At 39.3% G+C, this 16164-nt stretch overlaps 1 protein-coding gene across 2 annotated transcripts in view; it reads right to left on the bottom strand.

Annotated features, from left to right (window-relative positions):
• The window catches only part of TBC1D4 (TBC1 domain family member 4), a 107182-nt gene that overhangs the window by 40511 nt on the left and 50507 nt on the right, over positions 1-16164 (bottom strand). For both annotated transcript variants that reach the window (XM_084288813.1, XM_084288812.1), the window contains exons 2-3: positions 4980-5582; positions 3441-3530 (exon numbers count right to left, since the gene is read on the bottom strand). In XM_084288813.1, the coding sequence (XP_084144939.1) occupies positions 3441-3530; positions 4980-5582 (693 nt within the window). The remainder of the gene's footprint in view (positions 1-3440; positions 3531-4979; positions 5583-16164) is intronic.

Here is a 16164-nt window from a genome sequence, read left to right on the forward strand (position 1 = left end):
CAACACAAAAATTTGAGAAACTATGAATACATCCTCCTAATGATCTATTACACAACTACAACAATTAATTTTTCATTAATTGTTGGTTTTATTTTTTTTTTTTCGCATTAAGAAGGTACATAGAGCTCTCTATATGAACTAAACAAAACTCATACAGTAATAAATCTGGATCTGAATGTCCTCTATTAGGAAAATGGAATTTTCAGGGCAGCCAACGAAACAGTCCTAGGCTGTATCTGGAATTGCCTCTGTAGTGAAAGCTGGATGCAGTGAGCCCACACTAAAACATGGGACTGGAGGAGCATCAAAGTAGTGACAGATCTTCTCTTTCCTGTAATGTAAACCTGGACTACACCAAAAGGAGCATGGAATGAGCAGTGGGATGTAGAATTCCAACTGGATTCATAAATTCTTTGTTTTGAGACTGTTACATACCAGAAGTTTCAAGAATTACTACTCATTACTACCGATGTTTTATTTCAAGATCTAACTGCTAGTCTAACTGCTTGAGAAGGAATGTTGCCTTGCTAAAAACAGCACTGAGAAGATCAAAGAGAGCTGCTTCCTAAGAAGCACTATATTCCCAGTCTCGATTCATGGAACATGACTCACTATTGTTAAAGCTCTTGCCAATGTTTTTATCATCTAAGCATGGTAATAGCAGATTCTCTCCAAAAGAAAGCCTAATTCCTCAAGTTCAAATACAACAGAAAGGAGAACTCAGCTGCTTGGATCTATCTCCAAAGAAAACACCTATATAGCAAAAGAGGGGAGGAGGCAAAACAACTTGCCTGTGTGTACAGAAAACACTCTAGACAAAATTGGTAACATACTACGTGACAGTCTGAACATATTGTCACTAATCCCAGTAGATTTTAAAACTGAAAACAAAATTCCAGAGGTTACATTTGTGTTGCTTAGGCAAAACTTAAGTGCAGAGACCACCTATGATGGCACAAATGCCATTACTTTACTGTAGTCCACATCAATTCCAGTTTAACTGAACCCATTTTCCTCTAACATGCAAAGCCTTCAAAGGCATAAAATGAAAAAGAACAGATGTATATGCATATGTTCATCTCTGTCAGGGTGAACAGTTGCCTTGTTTTGCAAGAAAACTGTATTCACTTAAGGCGGATGGAAGAGATGCCGGTTCTCTCATTGCTGACAGTGCCTGAACATATTTCCTGCTGTCAGATTTGTCAGGCTGCACAAGAGAACAAGTGGTGGGGAGAAGGACTTGACACTTGCACCACTGAAGCTGTAAGTACCATTAACAGTAACTCCACCACTTTTTCTTTAAGAGGGGGGGATGGCCTGGCTCGTCATGCCAAAAGAACACGCACCTTTCTCATTTTTCTCATTTCTCTCAAGGTCAGCAAGGCTGAAACAAGGAAATTTCTAAAGCTGTCTGATAGCTGAGCTCGCCAGCACACACAGGGGTTTATCATCCATTCTGCTGCTTTGACAATTATGCAAAAATGTGGATAATGAATTAAATGCAGCCGATCGACCATACTTAAGTTATAGAATAAAATAAATTTATTAGGCTAGACTAAAAGAATCCAGAATGCAAGCTAAAGAGAACATCTCTTTTTCATCATTCTTAAAGCTCAGAAGAACAAACATTGCTAAGCTGCAGTCTCACAATATGCAGTAAATCACTTCCCCATAAATCCACAACAGAGAAGCCCTGTGGCTAGCACTGTATTCTTAAAAGAAAGACTGATGAGCAACCAAATCCTTAGCCTTGAACAAATTAAATGTTTCATTTCTATTGAACATAGAAAGAAAAAGAAAAAAAGAAAAAAAGCCTTCTCTAAAGTATCTCTTGCATTAAATGAGAAACCCACAGTATTGTCAGTGCCTGTTTGAGTTATTCAAGCATGCAAAATAACAAAAGCTTTGCTCCAAATGAAAGTGAAATCTTCCACCTCCAAAACCCAACAGGCAGCATTACCTGACACTACTGACTGCATACAGTTCTTTTACTGAAGGAAAAGCTAGGTGTCAAACATCTACAATGGTCTTGCTGGTCTCCATCACACTTTAAAGTTAGCTGAAAAATGTTTTCTGCACTTAGGACGTTTGTTTGCCTGTTACAAGCATGTAAAATTGAAGTGTCACTTTAACTGAGTTCAGTGCACCCATAAAGGGGGGCAGGTGGAAGGAAGACTTAACCATCTGCAAGTTTTGCTTTCCATACCACTGCTGTGAGAATCTTTCTGATCTGCATTTATTATAAAGTTATTAGTAAGCAATTGTTTGATCATTGTTCCATTCTGTATTTGCACATGCCTTTCTTCACTCTCAGCAGCAACATGAGCTGTAGTTAGACTCTACATAAGGGCCTGGACCTATAGTTGGTAGTTTAAGGCTCCACTTGATTCAGAAGTACTGACCAGTTCTTAATTTGAATTAGCATTTGTAGCACAGTTATGCAAGAGCAGATTTGTTATTAGCATTAAAATGAAAGCACTTGGGGGTGAAAGGCAAAAAAAAAAAAAAAAAAAAGACCTCAAAACAGAGAGTACCAGAAGTAACAGCTGATGAACTACAAGACAGAAAGAAAAATCCCTCAGTCCTGATGTTTCACTTTTTATGAGACACATATATACTGGAGAAAACTAGGTTCAGCTATTACAATATATTCCAGAAGAAACGATGTAGGTAAACTGATGTTTTTCTGAAGGACTGATCTGATGCTCTCCTCCCTTCACTCCAGAGGTTTTCAGATCAGCAATTCAGAGACAGCACTCCCAGGGCATCCTAAATGGAGATCAAGCTACTTCCAAATTAAATCCAATGCTCTCACAAAGCAGAACAGTTTATACTTTGCTTTCTGACCAACGATCAAAGTTACCACTACTGCATCTTACATTGATTATTCTGTGCTCATCTTTTCTGTATTTAAGCTCTTTGGGAATGACATTGCATAATTTTTGTGCAATATCTACTTGAAACTGATACCAGATGAGCGCAATCCTGATTTGAATAACAGCTCTCACTATTATAATTTTTTGTCATCACCACTTCTAGTCTGCTGCAGCTGCTTATGAAGCAATCATAATTTAATATCCAATTTCTTCTGCTGTACTCCCCAAAGAAGTCAGTAATATTTTGCTGTCAAACATGATGCAGGGTTTGTATCACAAACCTGCACAATCTCCCCAAATCCCCCCTATTTTTAAATTAAGGAGCAAATGGGGTAAATCAGCAATCTATTTTCATTTATTGTGATTTATACAAAGAGGATAAACTATTTAAAAGTAGCCTTTGAGACTGAATAAAGGAGATCAGGACAAAATGCTAAAAAAGAAAAACCTCCACATTTCTTTTTTTTTTTCTGCTTTCTATATGTTAGCAAGGCAACCAAGCAGAAGAACAAATCAATTTATTTTCTTCTGATAATCTATACGCTGCTTCTTATTAATGCTTACCTGAGAACATGAGGAGATATCTTTAAAATTCTTTTCAAGCACAACAGATTTGGTGTCTGGACTGATGAGGTTAACTTCAAACCTTCCAACCTTGGAAAAAAAAAAAAAAAAAAAGGAGAAAAATAAGAAAGTCTAGTTTATGACTGTCTTGGAGGCACAGGGCCCAGTGTCAGCAGCAACAAAAATGTCGAAATCTAGCCCTTTCTTGTTCACATAAAGTACCTTCAGCATACCAGCTTACTCAGCAGGAATAAGGGTGCCATAATTTAGCCTCGATTGAGCAAGAGTATTTCAGCAAGAACAATACACTCAATTCAATAGGAAAAAGATTTGGAAAGAGGCTTTGGGGTTCTTTTTTTTTTTTTTTTCCCCTTTATCATTTTGAGTTATTTTTGTCAAAAGATCACATTCTTGGCAGATAATATCAAAACCTTTAGCAAACAGTGTGGCTAAATTATAAGGTCCAATACAGAAATCAGCAAAACTACACAATTTGTGGGTAGTTTTGATTCAACACAAACCCACCACCATAACAGCTATTCCATAGATCAACTGAGAAACTATGCTGATCTTAAGGTGATACTTTAAGTTTCTGTAACATCTGACTGAGAAAGTGGAGGTTCTGCTACAAATCCTTCAGCTTTCCCAAACTGCTTTGCAAGTATATGGAACTTACTCCACAGAGCTTCAGGAGTTTTATAGCTAAATCCTTTTCATTACCAGGGATAGCTACGGCTTTCCAAAGGGCAATGCATTCTCACTTCAGTTAGCATTTCCCCAAGAGAATGAAAGGCAAGAATGATCTTTAATGCAAATCAAATGACAAAACTCAAGCATTTAGCTCCCTGTTATTTTAAGTTCCAAAGATCTTTCCTTTTATGGGTCACCTCCTCTATGTGTCCTTTTGTTTTCTCAGTACAAGCTCTGAAGATGTCAAATACAAATCAGGCAAGAGAAGAAAGGACTCTGAGGTCTAAAGCAAGAAACCTTCAGTGCAAGCAGAGACATTTGACTACTCATCTGGGAAAGACAGATGAGAACAGTTTGACATCAGAACAAATTATAAAGGAGCTGGCTCAAACATAAGGCTGTGAACATCGGGGCTTCTTTTTAATCATACAGAAAAGATGATTTGTTCATGAGGAAACTTTCATGGATTATCTTTTTGAATAAAATACTTTTTTCAGCTAAGTCCTAGATCTCACCAGCACAGATGAACCAGAATCACATATGAAAGTCAGCTCTGCCCCTTGAAACTCTGTTCTTGTTGTCCATGAGCAATTCCTTTTTCTTAAAATTTACCTGTGCTCATGAGTCATGTTGGCTTCCTTAAAGTGTTGTTCCTAATTGTGTTCCAATCATTTATGAACATATGCATAAATATTTCTGACAAATCATGAAACTATACTGAATCCATGCTAAAATGAGATGTAAAATAATTCATGTAAGATAAGTCTTGGAAAACTTGTCTCAGCTTCAAACTGCACAGGTGAAGGTGTTGTACAAAAACAACATGAAATCACTCATCCTAGGACACACCTGAAACAACATTGTCCTGTTCTTCTCAGAATCAGAGGGCTGAACATGACTGGGTGCACTTGCATGTCTTCTGCGTGGCTGTATTTTCAGGTTTGCATCATGAACCCTTCTTTGCATAACTGCAGTGACACTGCTGCACCGGGAACGAAACTCCTGCTGCTCATCAAAGCCAGAGTCCTCTAAAATTCGCTCTGGAAAGGAGCTACGTGCACTGGCCAGGTTGGTCAAGTTGGTCTGGCTGCCAATTGTAAACATTGCAGCATGTCCTGTGGTGTTATTTGGGCTCTCCAGCTCCTCAAATGGGCTATCTAGTGGAGAAGCTGGCACATTTCCTTCACACAGGGGTAAGTCCAAACTCGACTCATTATTCCGCTGTTCATTTAATAGTTTCAGGCGCTGACGCTCATGAAGGCTGAATTTCTCAATACAATCATCAATTAATGATGAGGGAGCCTTCTTGTGAGCCACTGTCACCTTTCCACAGTACAAGACCTCAAATTTTTGAGAGTTATAGAAGGCATCTTCACTGTCTTTACTTGGTTTGGCATCTTCTTTCAGTGCTGCTTTGGAGACTTGTCTTATGCTGCTGATGACATCAGGAACCTAAGGGGTAGATTAAAATATCCCTTTAGCAGACACAAATGAGATAATAGACAGTGGTATCCCCCCCAAAAAAAATTGTTACTGTAAATATTCTCACAGGTTATTTCTTCAGTATTTCTTTAGCTTCTTGGTTGACAATATAAACATAGTACAGAAATTGCCTGTGCAAAATTTAAAATGAAGTGGGAACAAAGCAAAAGAGTTTCAGTAAAAATACTATAAATTGTTTTCGAATGTAAGGTTTTAAATTACCAGAGCAATGAGCTTAGAGTCTACTGACAAATGTCTACATATCTTTTTCTCCTTTTACTTATACTGCGTTCTCTTTTGCAGCCCTCTTCCCACATCAGTGTCTCTTGCTGATGTGTTTTGCAGAGGGCCATCACTGTTTCTGTACTTTCATTTTGCAGAGCCAGACATTCTGTTCATAGGACAGCTGTGGAAACCACGTTTTGTGGATGGAGAGAGACTGGTAATGCCCATCAGTTTCAACTGCCAATTTTGTAATACAGACAACAAGCATACGGAAATGTTACAGAAGTACCACGTACAACTGAGAGAGCCCTGAAGGCCAAACCGCACATCACTGTAGCGGAAACTCTCCATTTCAGACTTGTATCACCCAGTCTTTTAAGGCCACGAGGCTCCTCCTCCATTTTATCCCAATCACTTTGAAGGATGTCTGCCTTCCGTATCAGCATATTTAATATGCAAGCTCCTTTTACATTGTGCCTTCACTGAAGAAAGCCTACACTCATCCAACGCTACTGACAGGTGACAGAGTGATTCTAGTTCCTCTTTCAACAGTACCCACCCCTGCTTAACCCAGGTCTCACCTCTGCAGACAAAATAATGAATGGTATCATGGCACACACATTTGGAAGGCTGCTAGTTACAATGAGATCAAGGGATGATATCTACCCTAGTTTCACCACAAAAGTCAGTTCTCAATGCTTGCCTAATCCAACAATCAATAAATAGTGTATGTTGTACACCACACAGCCTTCCCTCACTTGTATAATATTTGAAAATGTCTTTTAAGATTTTGGAAAAAAAGAAAAAGATAAAAAAAAAAAAAAAGAAGATAACTCTGAAGTCACACCTTAGTAAATAAACCATGTTTCCTACAGTATCTCTTTCTTCCAGTCACGATACCATCTGGAACTTGCTAATAAGGCAGTGATCTTATAAGCCAATACTTTTGCAAGTCATAGTAGAAAATTACCTCGTCTTAACCCCCATATCCCATTACACACTTCTCCTCAACTCAAACCTGCTTCCACTTCATTTGCTTCAAAATAAAGTGAAATTACTCCATGTTCTACTGACCATTTGGCTTTTGTCCCTATAGACATCATCATCTCAGTTTTCAACGAGGTGAAAAGTTAGGCTTGATATGGTGCTGGCAGTAGACTGTACTTAATCTTTTTACTCATTCTCACTAATGACTGCTTTACCGTTGCCCACTGTCCAGCATTGCCATTTACCATTGTCCAGCTCAGCTGGACATGGACAAATCTCATGCTGATTCATCTTCTGAGATACATCTTTTTCACTGAATATTTTTATTCTCATTCTTTCAATGGTTTGTGCTTAAAGACGCTATAGAATTTAAATCCCTTCACTCTTGATTTTAGCAAAGTTCACAAGCTAGCTGAATTTTAATTAAATTTCCCTTTTTAAAATCCAGAATGTGATACAGTACAATTCACTTATACTTTATTCAAAGTATAGTGACAAACAATAATTCTATTCAAAAGCAAATCTTCCCTGCAGTCAACTGGATTAAGCAATGCCAGCTCTTTATTCAGCTATTTGGATTATTAAAAAGCATGACATGACTACCACTCCAATAACTAAGTTTTGTCACTTGCTTGTAAATTCCACAATTGAGACTGGAGAAGAAATTCTGAAGTCTTACAAACAATACCTGAGAGCCTCCTTATGTATCCTATCCCAACCTCTTCTGCCAACAAATGTCCAAAAAGGCTGGGGACAAGAGACTTCCAGCTATACCGCAGTAGGATTCCCTATCCCCTCCATCCCTGGAAATCTCCCACACAGATACAAACATGGAGTTTTATGTAGTTATAATCCTATTAAAAACAAAACACTACCATCCTGCTGTGTACTGCTTGGTTTTATTTCTGTCTTTTCTATATAATGTATACTGTTCAATCACAGAATCACAGAACAGCTGAGGTTGGAAGGGACCTCTGAAGATCATCTAGACCAACCCCCCTGCCAAGCAGGGTCACCCCAGAGCACATTGCACAGGATGGTATCCAGGCGGGTTTTGAGTATCTCCAGAGAAGGAGACCTCACAATCTCTCTAGGCAACCTGTTGCAGTGCTCTGTCATCCTCACAGTAAAGAAGTGCCCCCTCATATTCAGCCAGAACTTCCTGTGCTTCAGTTTGTGCCCCTTGCCTCTCGTCCTGTCACTGGACACATCTGGCTCCATCCTCCCGATACCCTCCCCTCAGATGTTTATATACATTTATGAAGTCTCCCCACAGTCTTCTCTTTTCCAGGCTAAACAGGCCCAGCTCTCTCAGCCTGTCCTGGTACACCACATGCTCCAGTTCTCTAATCATCTTAGTAGGCCTCCTCTGGACTCGCTCCAGTAGCTCCATGTCCCTCTTGTACTGGGGAGCCCAGAACTGGACACAATACTCCAGGTTTGGCCTCACCAGGGCTGAGTAGTGGCGTAGGATCACCTCTCTTGATCTGCTGGCAACACTCCTACAAATGATTAGTATTTGAGCCATAATTACTATTTCATGATACCTGCTCCCTCTATTGCTTTTGCTTCTACCTACCACATGAACAGCTACAGTATTTTCATTTCAACATAGAGGGATCCTAGCATTAGTGCAGAGGTTTCAGGTCATACTGTATTTATACACATGGATTTTACTGTCTTCAAAGTAAAAGAATAACAGTATCCCAATGCTGATGTGCCAGCTTACATGGTTAGATCTGACCTTCTTCCATTCCAGGACCATGTTACCTGTCAAGAACCAAGCGTCACTGCCATTTGCTGACACTTGCACCTTATCAGATTAAAATCTTTTCATTTAATGTTTTGACCTGGGAAAACACCATAACTGCAGTCAAGTGGAATCTAAACAAGAGTTTGCATGTGTTTTCCTGAAATGCAAAATACAGGGAAAGTTACAAAATTATCAAGGGTAGCAACCACCCCAACATGGCTTTTTAAATATTTATTCAGTATAGGGTTGTGTTTTGTTTTGTTTTGCTTTTTTTCTTGACATTTTGCTCCTCTGCATATCAAGAAGCCTCAGTCACAAGAGTTTCACCATCAAAGTTGTGTAACTTTTGGATGTAGATATTAGCTTATTAGCTATTAATGTTGAAATTGCAGGGCAAAGTTAACAAGAGAGTAAGCAGAATGGACATTAAAAATAGTGAATTAACAGGATGAAACCACTTAAAATTTTTAGAAATCAGTTTAGTAACATCTGGAAGATAGATTATTAAAATGTTCAAAACTTATTAACGTGTTTCAAGTTTCTAGTAATTCCCTGCAGCAGACCCAAGAAATTAGGCATGCAAAGGAGAGAAGTGGGATTCTTATTCCTTAAGTCCATGGGGTCATTGCAGATCCTCCTGGATATAAACTACCAGCAACTATAGCAGACCAAAAAGTTTAAACAAATTATCACATAAATATTTTTTTTGGCATTTACTGATATACAAAAAAAAAAAAGTTTAAAATACTTAAATAACTGACAGATTTTACATTAAACAATGACAGATTTTTTGTCATTAAACCTTGAGGAAAGTTGCTTCAAGCTGGAAGACTGGTGTAGAAGGGGATAGGCAGTGTATTTGCAGGGTGGAAGGCATACTTCCAGTCCCAACAAACCCAGCGGAGCTAGTCCTGGAAAAGAGTTGACAAGTCCCACAGTCTCAGGGCCTATCACCCTTTTCCAAACATTGCTAGGTAGAGAAGGAGAAGATGACTACATCCCAGAGGGAGTTGCAGAGGGCTTCTCATGCTGAAAGGTAGGAGCTAATGGCTTGATGGGACAGTGGTTCTCAAGGCAGGAGGAAGAACCAAAAGCAACATGCCTGTATTTATCATTTAGGAAATTTCCCTAGACTGATGAGGAGTAGCAGACTATTACATGAAGTAGAAGGAGGCAATAAAAGAAAAAAAAAAAAAAAGTACAGTAAGAAGACAATGAAAGCTTGTTAGAGACAGACGTATTCCCTTCTATACAAATTAACATTACAAGCATCTTAAACTGACATTCTAAATGTTAACTGTACAATGCATGGTATTTATTGACCATAGAACGTAAGAAGTTCATTAGTTTTTCACTTTGAAAGGTTAACAGAAGAAGAGAAGGAGCTCCTGAAACAGAAGATACAAGGTCCCTAGAAAGAGCAAGAAACCCAGGAGCACACACATCACCAGGCAATTAAAAAAGAGAAAATTTGCCAGAAAACAGACAGAAGTTCTGACAAGCTTCATAAAGAGCTAAGTAGATATGGTATATTATCTTGATGAAGGAACGAGACAAAACATTTACTCACATATGTTTTAACAGCACACAGGCAGAGCTTTCTCTGCCGCAGCAGTGACCTCATGCTTGAATAGCTGAAGGCATACTAAACTCTATCAGGTATTAATAAACTGATACCAGGCATTAATAAACTGATACCAGGCAAAATGGACATGTGAGCATCAGATGAGCTTTCCTCCCTTCCAGCATATTGAAAGACGCACACATCTATCAGGAGACAGCAGTAGCATTTGAACTTTAATACTCTTGAAAATGTGCTTATAGTTATTAATTTTAAGTCTCAGTAATTTAGTGGAATTATTGAGATTATATCTGAGGCACTGAGATGTTTTCCAAGGCTAACAGTTGAGAGTGACTCTTCAGCAATGTTTAGAGCCAACAGAACACAGAAGAGCAGACGTCCTTCTTCAGGACCTGTACCAGAAGCCCCACAAAAGCTCTCAGTGTGAACAGCACAGCCCCCAAAACTTGGTTCAGCAAAAACAAACACTAAGGTGAGAGGCAAGTAAGAAGATCACCATAATGACATTAATGAGGCAACATTTCACTCCAGGGAAACACGATAGATCTGATAAGTCTAATTAAGGAAAAAGCCACTTGGGAATCCAAATTAAATCAGTTATCAGGCATATTTGAGTAGCCTTAAATTGTATGAATCATTCTTTACCTAGTTAGATCTGATTCAATATGTGGTGATTCAATAAAGGATGGCAGCTGTGCTCAAATCAGAACTGATGTCACTAGTTGAGTTCTGCATCATCTACAGTAAGATTCAGCTCTGAACATAAGAATTAAAGAGGGATAGGAGTTAAACTCTCTCTAACTCTGTTTACTAGGCTGTAGAGTTTTGGTAAACTGAAACTAGTAACTGCATCAATTTTAGCCAAATGGTCCTCGAATCTATTCCATTTATATCTTGCACCTACAACATTGGTTATAGACGTTAGAGCTACTGCAGTGCATCAGCTATTTGGCCAGCTAGATTGGAATAGTACTGCAATACTCACCCCTGGAAAAAAATATATATATTAATATATGTCCTATATTAATATTATCCTCCTACAATTCCACCTCTGCAGTTCGTGAGCTCCACCCTATCCTGTCCCTTGTGACTAGGCCTACAAGTGGGTCATGGAAGGAGAACAAATACCTTCCTCAAGCATAAACAGTACACAGTTCAAGGTGCATATGAGTACAGTACAGCCAAAAACTATTTCACTATACATCAAGAAGCATAACTATGTTCAACACAGAAATGTTTGTTTGTGTTGGAAACATCAGTTAAATTGATAGAACTGATGCAAGCATTTTTGTCTGACTTTATAGAACCAAAGTCAGTAAAAGAGGACCACAGGCAAAATATTTAACACCACATTGAAACTTTCTTATCAAGTCTTCTCATGTCATGCAACTAGATTTTTGCTAAAATGAACTCCAACTTTATCAATGCTCCTTTAAAAAGAACAAGAAACTTAATTATTAGGTGTTTGTCATCCATACCTTGAAGTTGTAAAATAGAGAGTCTATCAAGCCTACTAAATCATGCATGCTGCAGCATTTAGCAGCTTTCTTCTGTGCTTTTTCTTTGTCACAACTCTAGGCAGAGTATCTCCATGGTGATACTGCACGCTGTCTTGAATAGCAGTGACAGAAATTAAAGCATTAAAAAATATACTTCCTTTGAATTTACAACAGCCTTCACCGAACAGAGGTGGAGCTCCCTGTTTTTGCTGGAGGACTAACATACAAACACACCCAGCAGTAGCTGCCCAGCAGTGCTTTCAATTTAAAGTGAAACTTAAAACTTTAACACTGTGAATATTGCAAAGAAAAACAAAATTCACTTGCTGGATATTTTCATATCCACAGCTAGAGAGAACTTCATTATGCTGCAACTCTTTTTAGTTTGTTTCTGATTTCTACATGGCAAATTTCTGCCTGGAGTTTATCAACAAAGCAGAGTCCCTCTTCTTAGTGCAAGGCTGAAAACCATCAGCATGGCTGTGAAGGCCTAATCTAACAAACATGCCTAATAGCTTCAGCTCCTTAATGACAGCAGTTCTAGTAAGATGATTATTTTCAAAGCAGCGAAGCAGCTCAGCACCAACAGCCCAGCTCGCCCTCGTGCAAGACCGTTTCTGACACACCGCAAGAAAGGAGAAGAGTGAACACCCCGCGTGCGCTGAGCCGTCGGTACCTTCTGGCGCGGGTTCCAGCTGAGAAGAAGAGGCATGTTCAAGCAAAACCGCCACTGAAGCGTGGAGCAGCAAGCACGAGCACTCGAGAACAGATTCCTGTGAGAAGTGGGAGCAGAAAGATCCGCTGGTGGTGAATTCAAGGCATTTCCTCAGGCTCTGTTCATGGGAAGGCAGCAGCACAGGCAGGGCTCGGAGCAGAGCCGTTGTGTTTCCAAAGCCAGGCATTTCCTGACTTGGGGCGGGAAGCTCGGGTTTGAATAGCTACAGCCCCACTAACGCTCTGTCTCTGTGTATTTGAAAACAAATAGAAATGAGACAGAGGAGTAAAGAGAGACAAGACCCTATCTACAAATCCATACTCTGTGTTTTGCTTTTCATTGGAAGCTCAACATCTACTGATCAGAAGCCAGTGCTGTGAGAGAAAAAAAATAGTTTTCGTACAGCAGCCATACAGACATCACTCCCCTTCCAGCCAGCATTAAGTTGTACATCCACAAGATAGAACTGAGCCACTGCAGTGAAACACAGAGACAAAATAAGCCACATATATCCTGCTACATATCACACATTCAACACTGAGGCAAAGTTCTTATCTTCTGTAAAAGCACATCCAAATACCAGCCAGGTTTCATATATCCATAACTTTTCTCAACCAGAAAGAGGAGTGGGAGAGGGAAAAAAACCTCTTAACTGCTAATTTCACTGACGTAAGTGTTTAGCTCCATCCAGTTAGTACAAGCACTGATCATCCAGACCTTCTATACATCTAAATCTATAGCAGCGTGCTGCATCACACACTGATGGCAACACGCCAGAAGTATTCACTATTAAAAATGCATCTCTCTCATAAAAAGAGAAAAGACCAACTCAGAGAGGTTCAATTTACGCAGTCACACAATCGATTTGTTGACTTTGTTTATGCGAGAGATATTTAAAAACTGGAACAGAAGAATTTGTCTCCATCAGCTGACTCTGTGCTGAGGGAATACCAACTATCTTCAGTTTTACTGAAACAAGGATTCACAGCCAAGAGAAATACTATCATAAATGAAAAGAATAACAGATGAATTGCTTAGCATGTCTCTAACCCACCTGCACTTAGCGTACTTCTAAAAATACAGTTTATAAAACACTAAGTCAAGTTCTCAGCAGGCAGTAATAAGCATCTGCCATCAGCTCTGATTCACTCTGCTGCAAGTCTGTGCTAACATGAAACAAGCCCAGTAGCAAGGAAGCTAGAACAGGAAGAACTGGCAAAGAAAGACCCAGTGGAGGCCGCTTTTGGAGCTTCCAGCCGACAGTCACCCCTGGCAGCCTCTGCTTTCACGTGTCTGCTCTTCTCTACAGGTTCACAAGTGTAGCCGAGACCTACAGCAAGGCGTGGGGAATAAACCAAGAAAACCTTTATGAATTGCACATAATAAAGTTCTGTTTTCAAGAAACACAGTCCATCCCCTACTTCCCTGGCCTATACTTTTTTTCCCAGATGGCTGCTAAGGACCAAAATAGGTTTGCTTCTAAAGAACTACTAAGAGCAATGCGCTTATTTTACTCCGATATTCAACCTCATGCCATATTTTGGGGACACTGTATATTTCTGCTGAAGGCAGAGCCGAATACCACCACTATACCAGCCTAAATGCAAAGAGATTTTTAGATAGGCATGATAAAAAAATACATATATATATATTTTTAAATCTTACTTGAGGTCAACCCAGGAATTACTTGCACTATTTAGTCTCGGGGCAGTCGCTGGGCAGAAAAGTCTACAGCAGTTGCAAGTCTTACGCTTCGAGAACCCACCACGTTACCCAAGTTGCTTCTGGAAACTTGTGGATCACCTAACACATTCTGCGTGCTACACGCACACAGGATGCTCTTTGCCAAGTATCCAAATTTAAATAGGCAGGATACCGATAGAAGGGGGATCTAGTTGCTTAACAGGAAAGAATGTGTAAGAGGTACAAGATTGTCTGGATGCCTGTGCAGACAACAGATGCCTTTTTTTATACTTGCATGCTAGCACTCCACCACGGTATATCAAAGACCTTAAGAGATGGCAGTGACAGCACAGTGCAAGGCTCTTGTATTCAGTATTTTGCTCCCACACTTAGGCCAGTCAAACTTATGCGTTTCCACCTTTCAGATACAGCTCACACACACCGTGCTGGAATAAGTTCACAGCCTGAAGAAGTGTCAGGACAGAAAAGCACAGCTGTGACAAGGATCTACATATTCAGAGAACATAAGGAATAGTAAGTCTCAATTCACCTGGCAGTTATATACTTTTTGAGCATATGCAAGTATTCTCGGGTTTGTTTCCAAGTTCAGGAGGTAGTTCCCAGTAAAAGATTTAGCAAACTACAGCTTGCTTGCAACATTAATTCAACCTAAAACTTTCCAACAGTTTTATCCCAAGTTTTTCAAAAGTATGAAAGCAGAAATTAAGATATGAATAGCAGATTTACTCCTGAAACTGCATTTTGAACTTAATTTGGCACTTCATTTTCTAGAAAGAGATTTATTAAAGATGATGATGTGTTTTGTGGTTGTTTTTTTTTTGTTTTGTTTTGTTTTTGTATTTTAAGATCTCCATTGTTTCTACTGCAAAGCCTATTTTTAAAAGAGCTTGTCAGAGAAGATAAGATGGTCACATGGACCTCCCAAACAATTAATGCATTCTTTGCATTCATTTCCTTACAAAATGAAAATAAATAAAAATAAAAAGCTACAGTTGGACAGCTCACTGAAGCATTTTGCCCATTTAAGGCCACTCTTCAAAGGCAGATCAGAAGCTAGGGAATTTCATTTTAGCAGATTTAAGGTGCAAGTGCCAAGACAACTATGTATTCCATGTTTAAGGAGGCAGCAGAACTTTTTAGTTCAGTAATTTTAGACAGAAACTGTCAAGAATTTTATTTAAAGAGATGAACTAATATATTGATTATGAAGCTAACAAGAGATCAAAGTTTACAGACTCCTTTCTGCATGGCATACTACAATGACTCCTAGAGTGAGTATCAGCCCACATTTGGTTAAATACCACCTGCATCTGACTTCCAGGGATTCAACATGACCTTTGTAACTTATTTTCTGATAGATGCCACCTTCTGTTACTGAAAGAAAAGATGGCGAGTGTTTAGTCCGACTCTGGGAAAAATTAGTAGAGCTGACAGGTGTCTAAATATCTAGTCCAGGACATAGGTACTGCAATAATAGGAACTGATCCCCTTACTGATTTTAAAAATTCCTAAATGACACAAAACCGATGAATTAGTTTTTTTTTCTCCACTTGATGTTTTCCCAGCTAGTCTTGATTGCAGTCCTAGGAGGTAACAGTAAGAAATTACTGTTTGATTCAAGGCTCCTTTGCTAGAAAGATGATTCACTAAGAAACTGTAAAAGACAGATGCACACTGTTCATCAGCCAGTGTGCACCTGGTAAAAAAAAAAAAAAAAAAAAAAAAAAAAAAAAAAGGACTGGAACCTAACAGCCTTTCAACAGTTTCTCTACTCTTGCCAAGTAAAGTTCATTAGTTTCTAGTAGTTTAGAAATACCCACCTGTGCAAGTCCCAGCTTGACTGGTAATCTCACTGTTTACAAGAGCAACTACATTATCTTGCCTCAGTATCAACCGCCTAAGCAACCAGTAGAACAATTAACTAGATAAGAGCCAGCGAAGGTCCCTAGCTTAAACACAGCAAAGGGGGCTTCAGAAGCCCTACCAGCCCGAAGGCCAAATACCCAATTGCTTGGAGACCAGGAGCCTGGCAGAGCAGGAAGCTTTCACCCAGCCTGGCTTCCTCCAGCACCACTGTCTTGGATCGC

The sequence above is a fragment of the Netta rufina genome (genome assembly GCF_964035555.1).
Source record: "Netta rufina genome assembly, chromosome: 1".
NCBI lineage: Eukaryota > Metazoa > Chordata > Aves > Anseriformes > Anatidae > Netta > Netta rufina.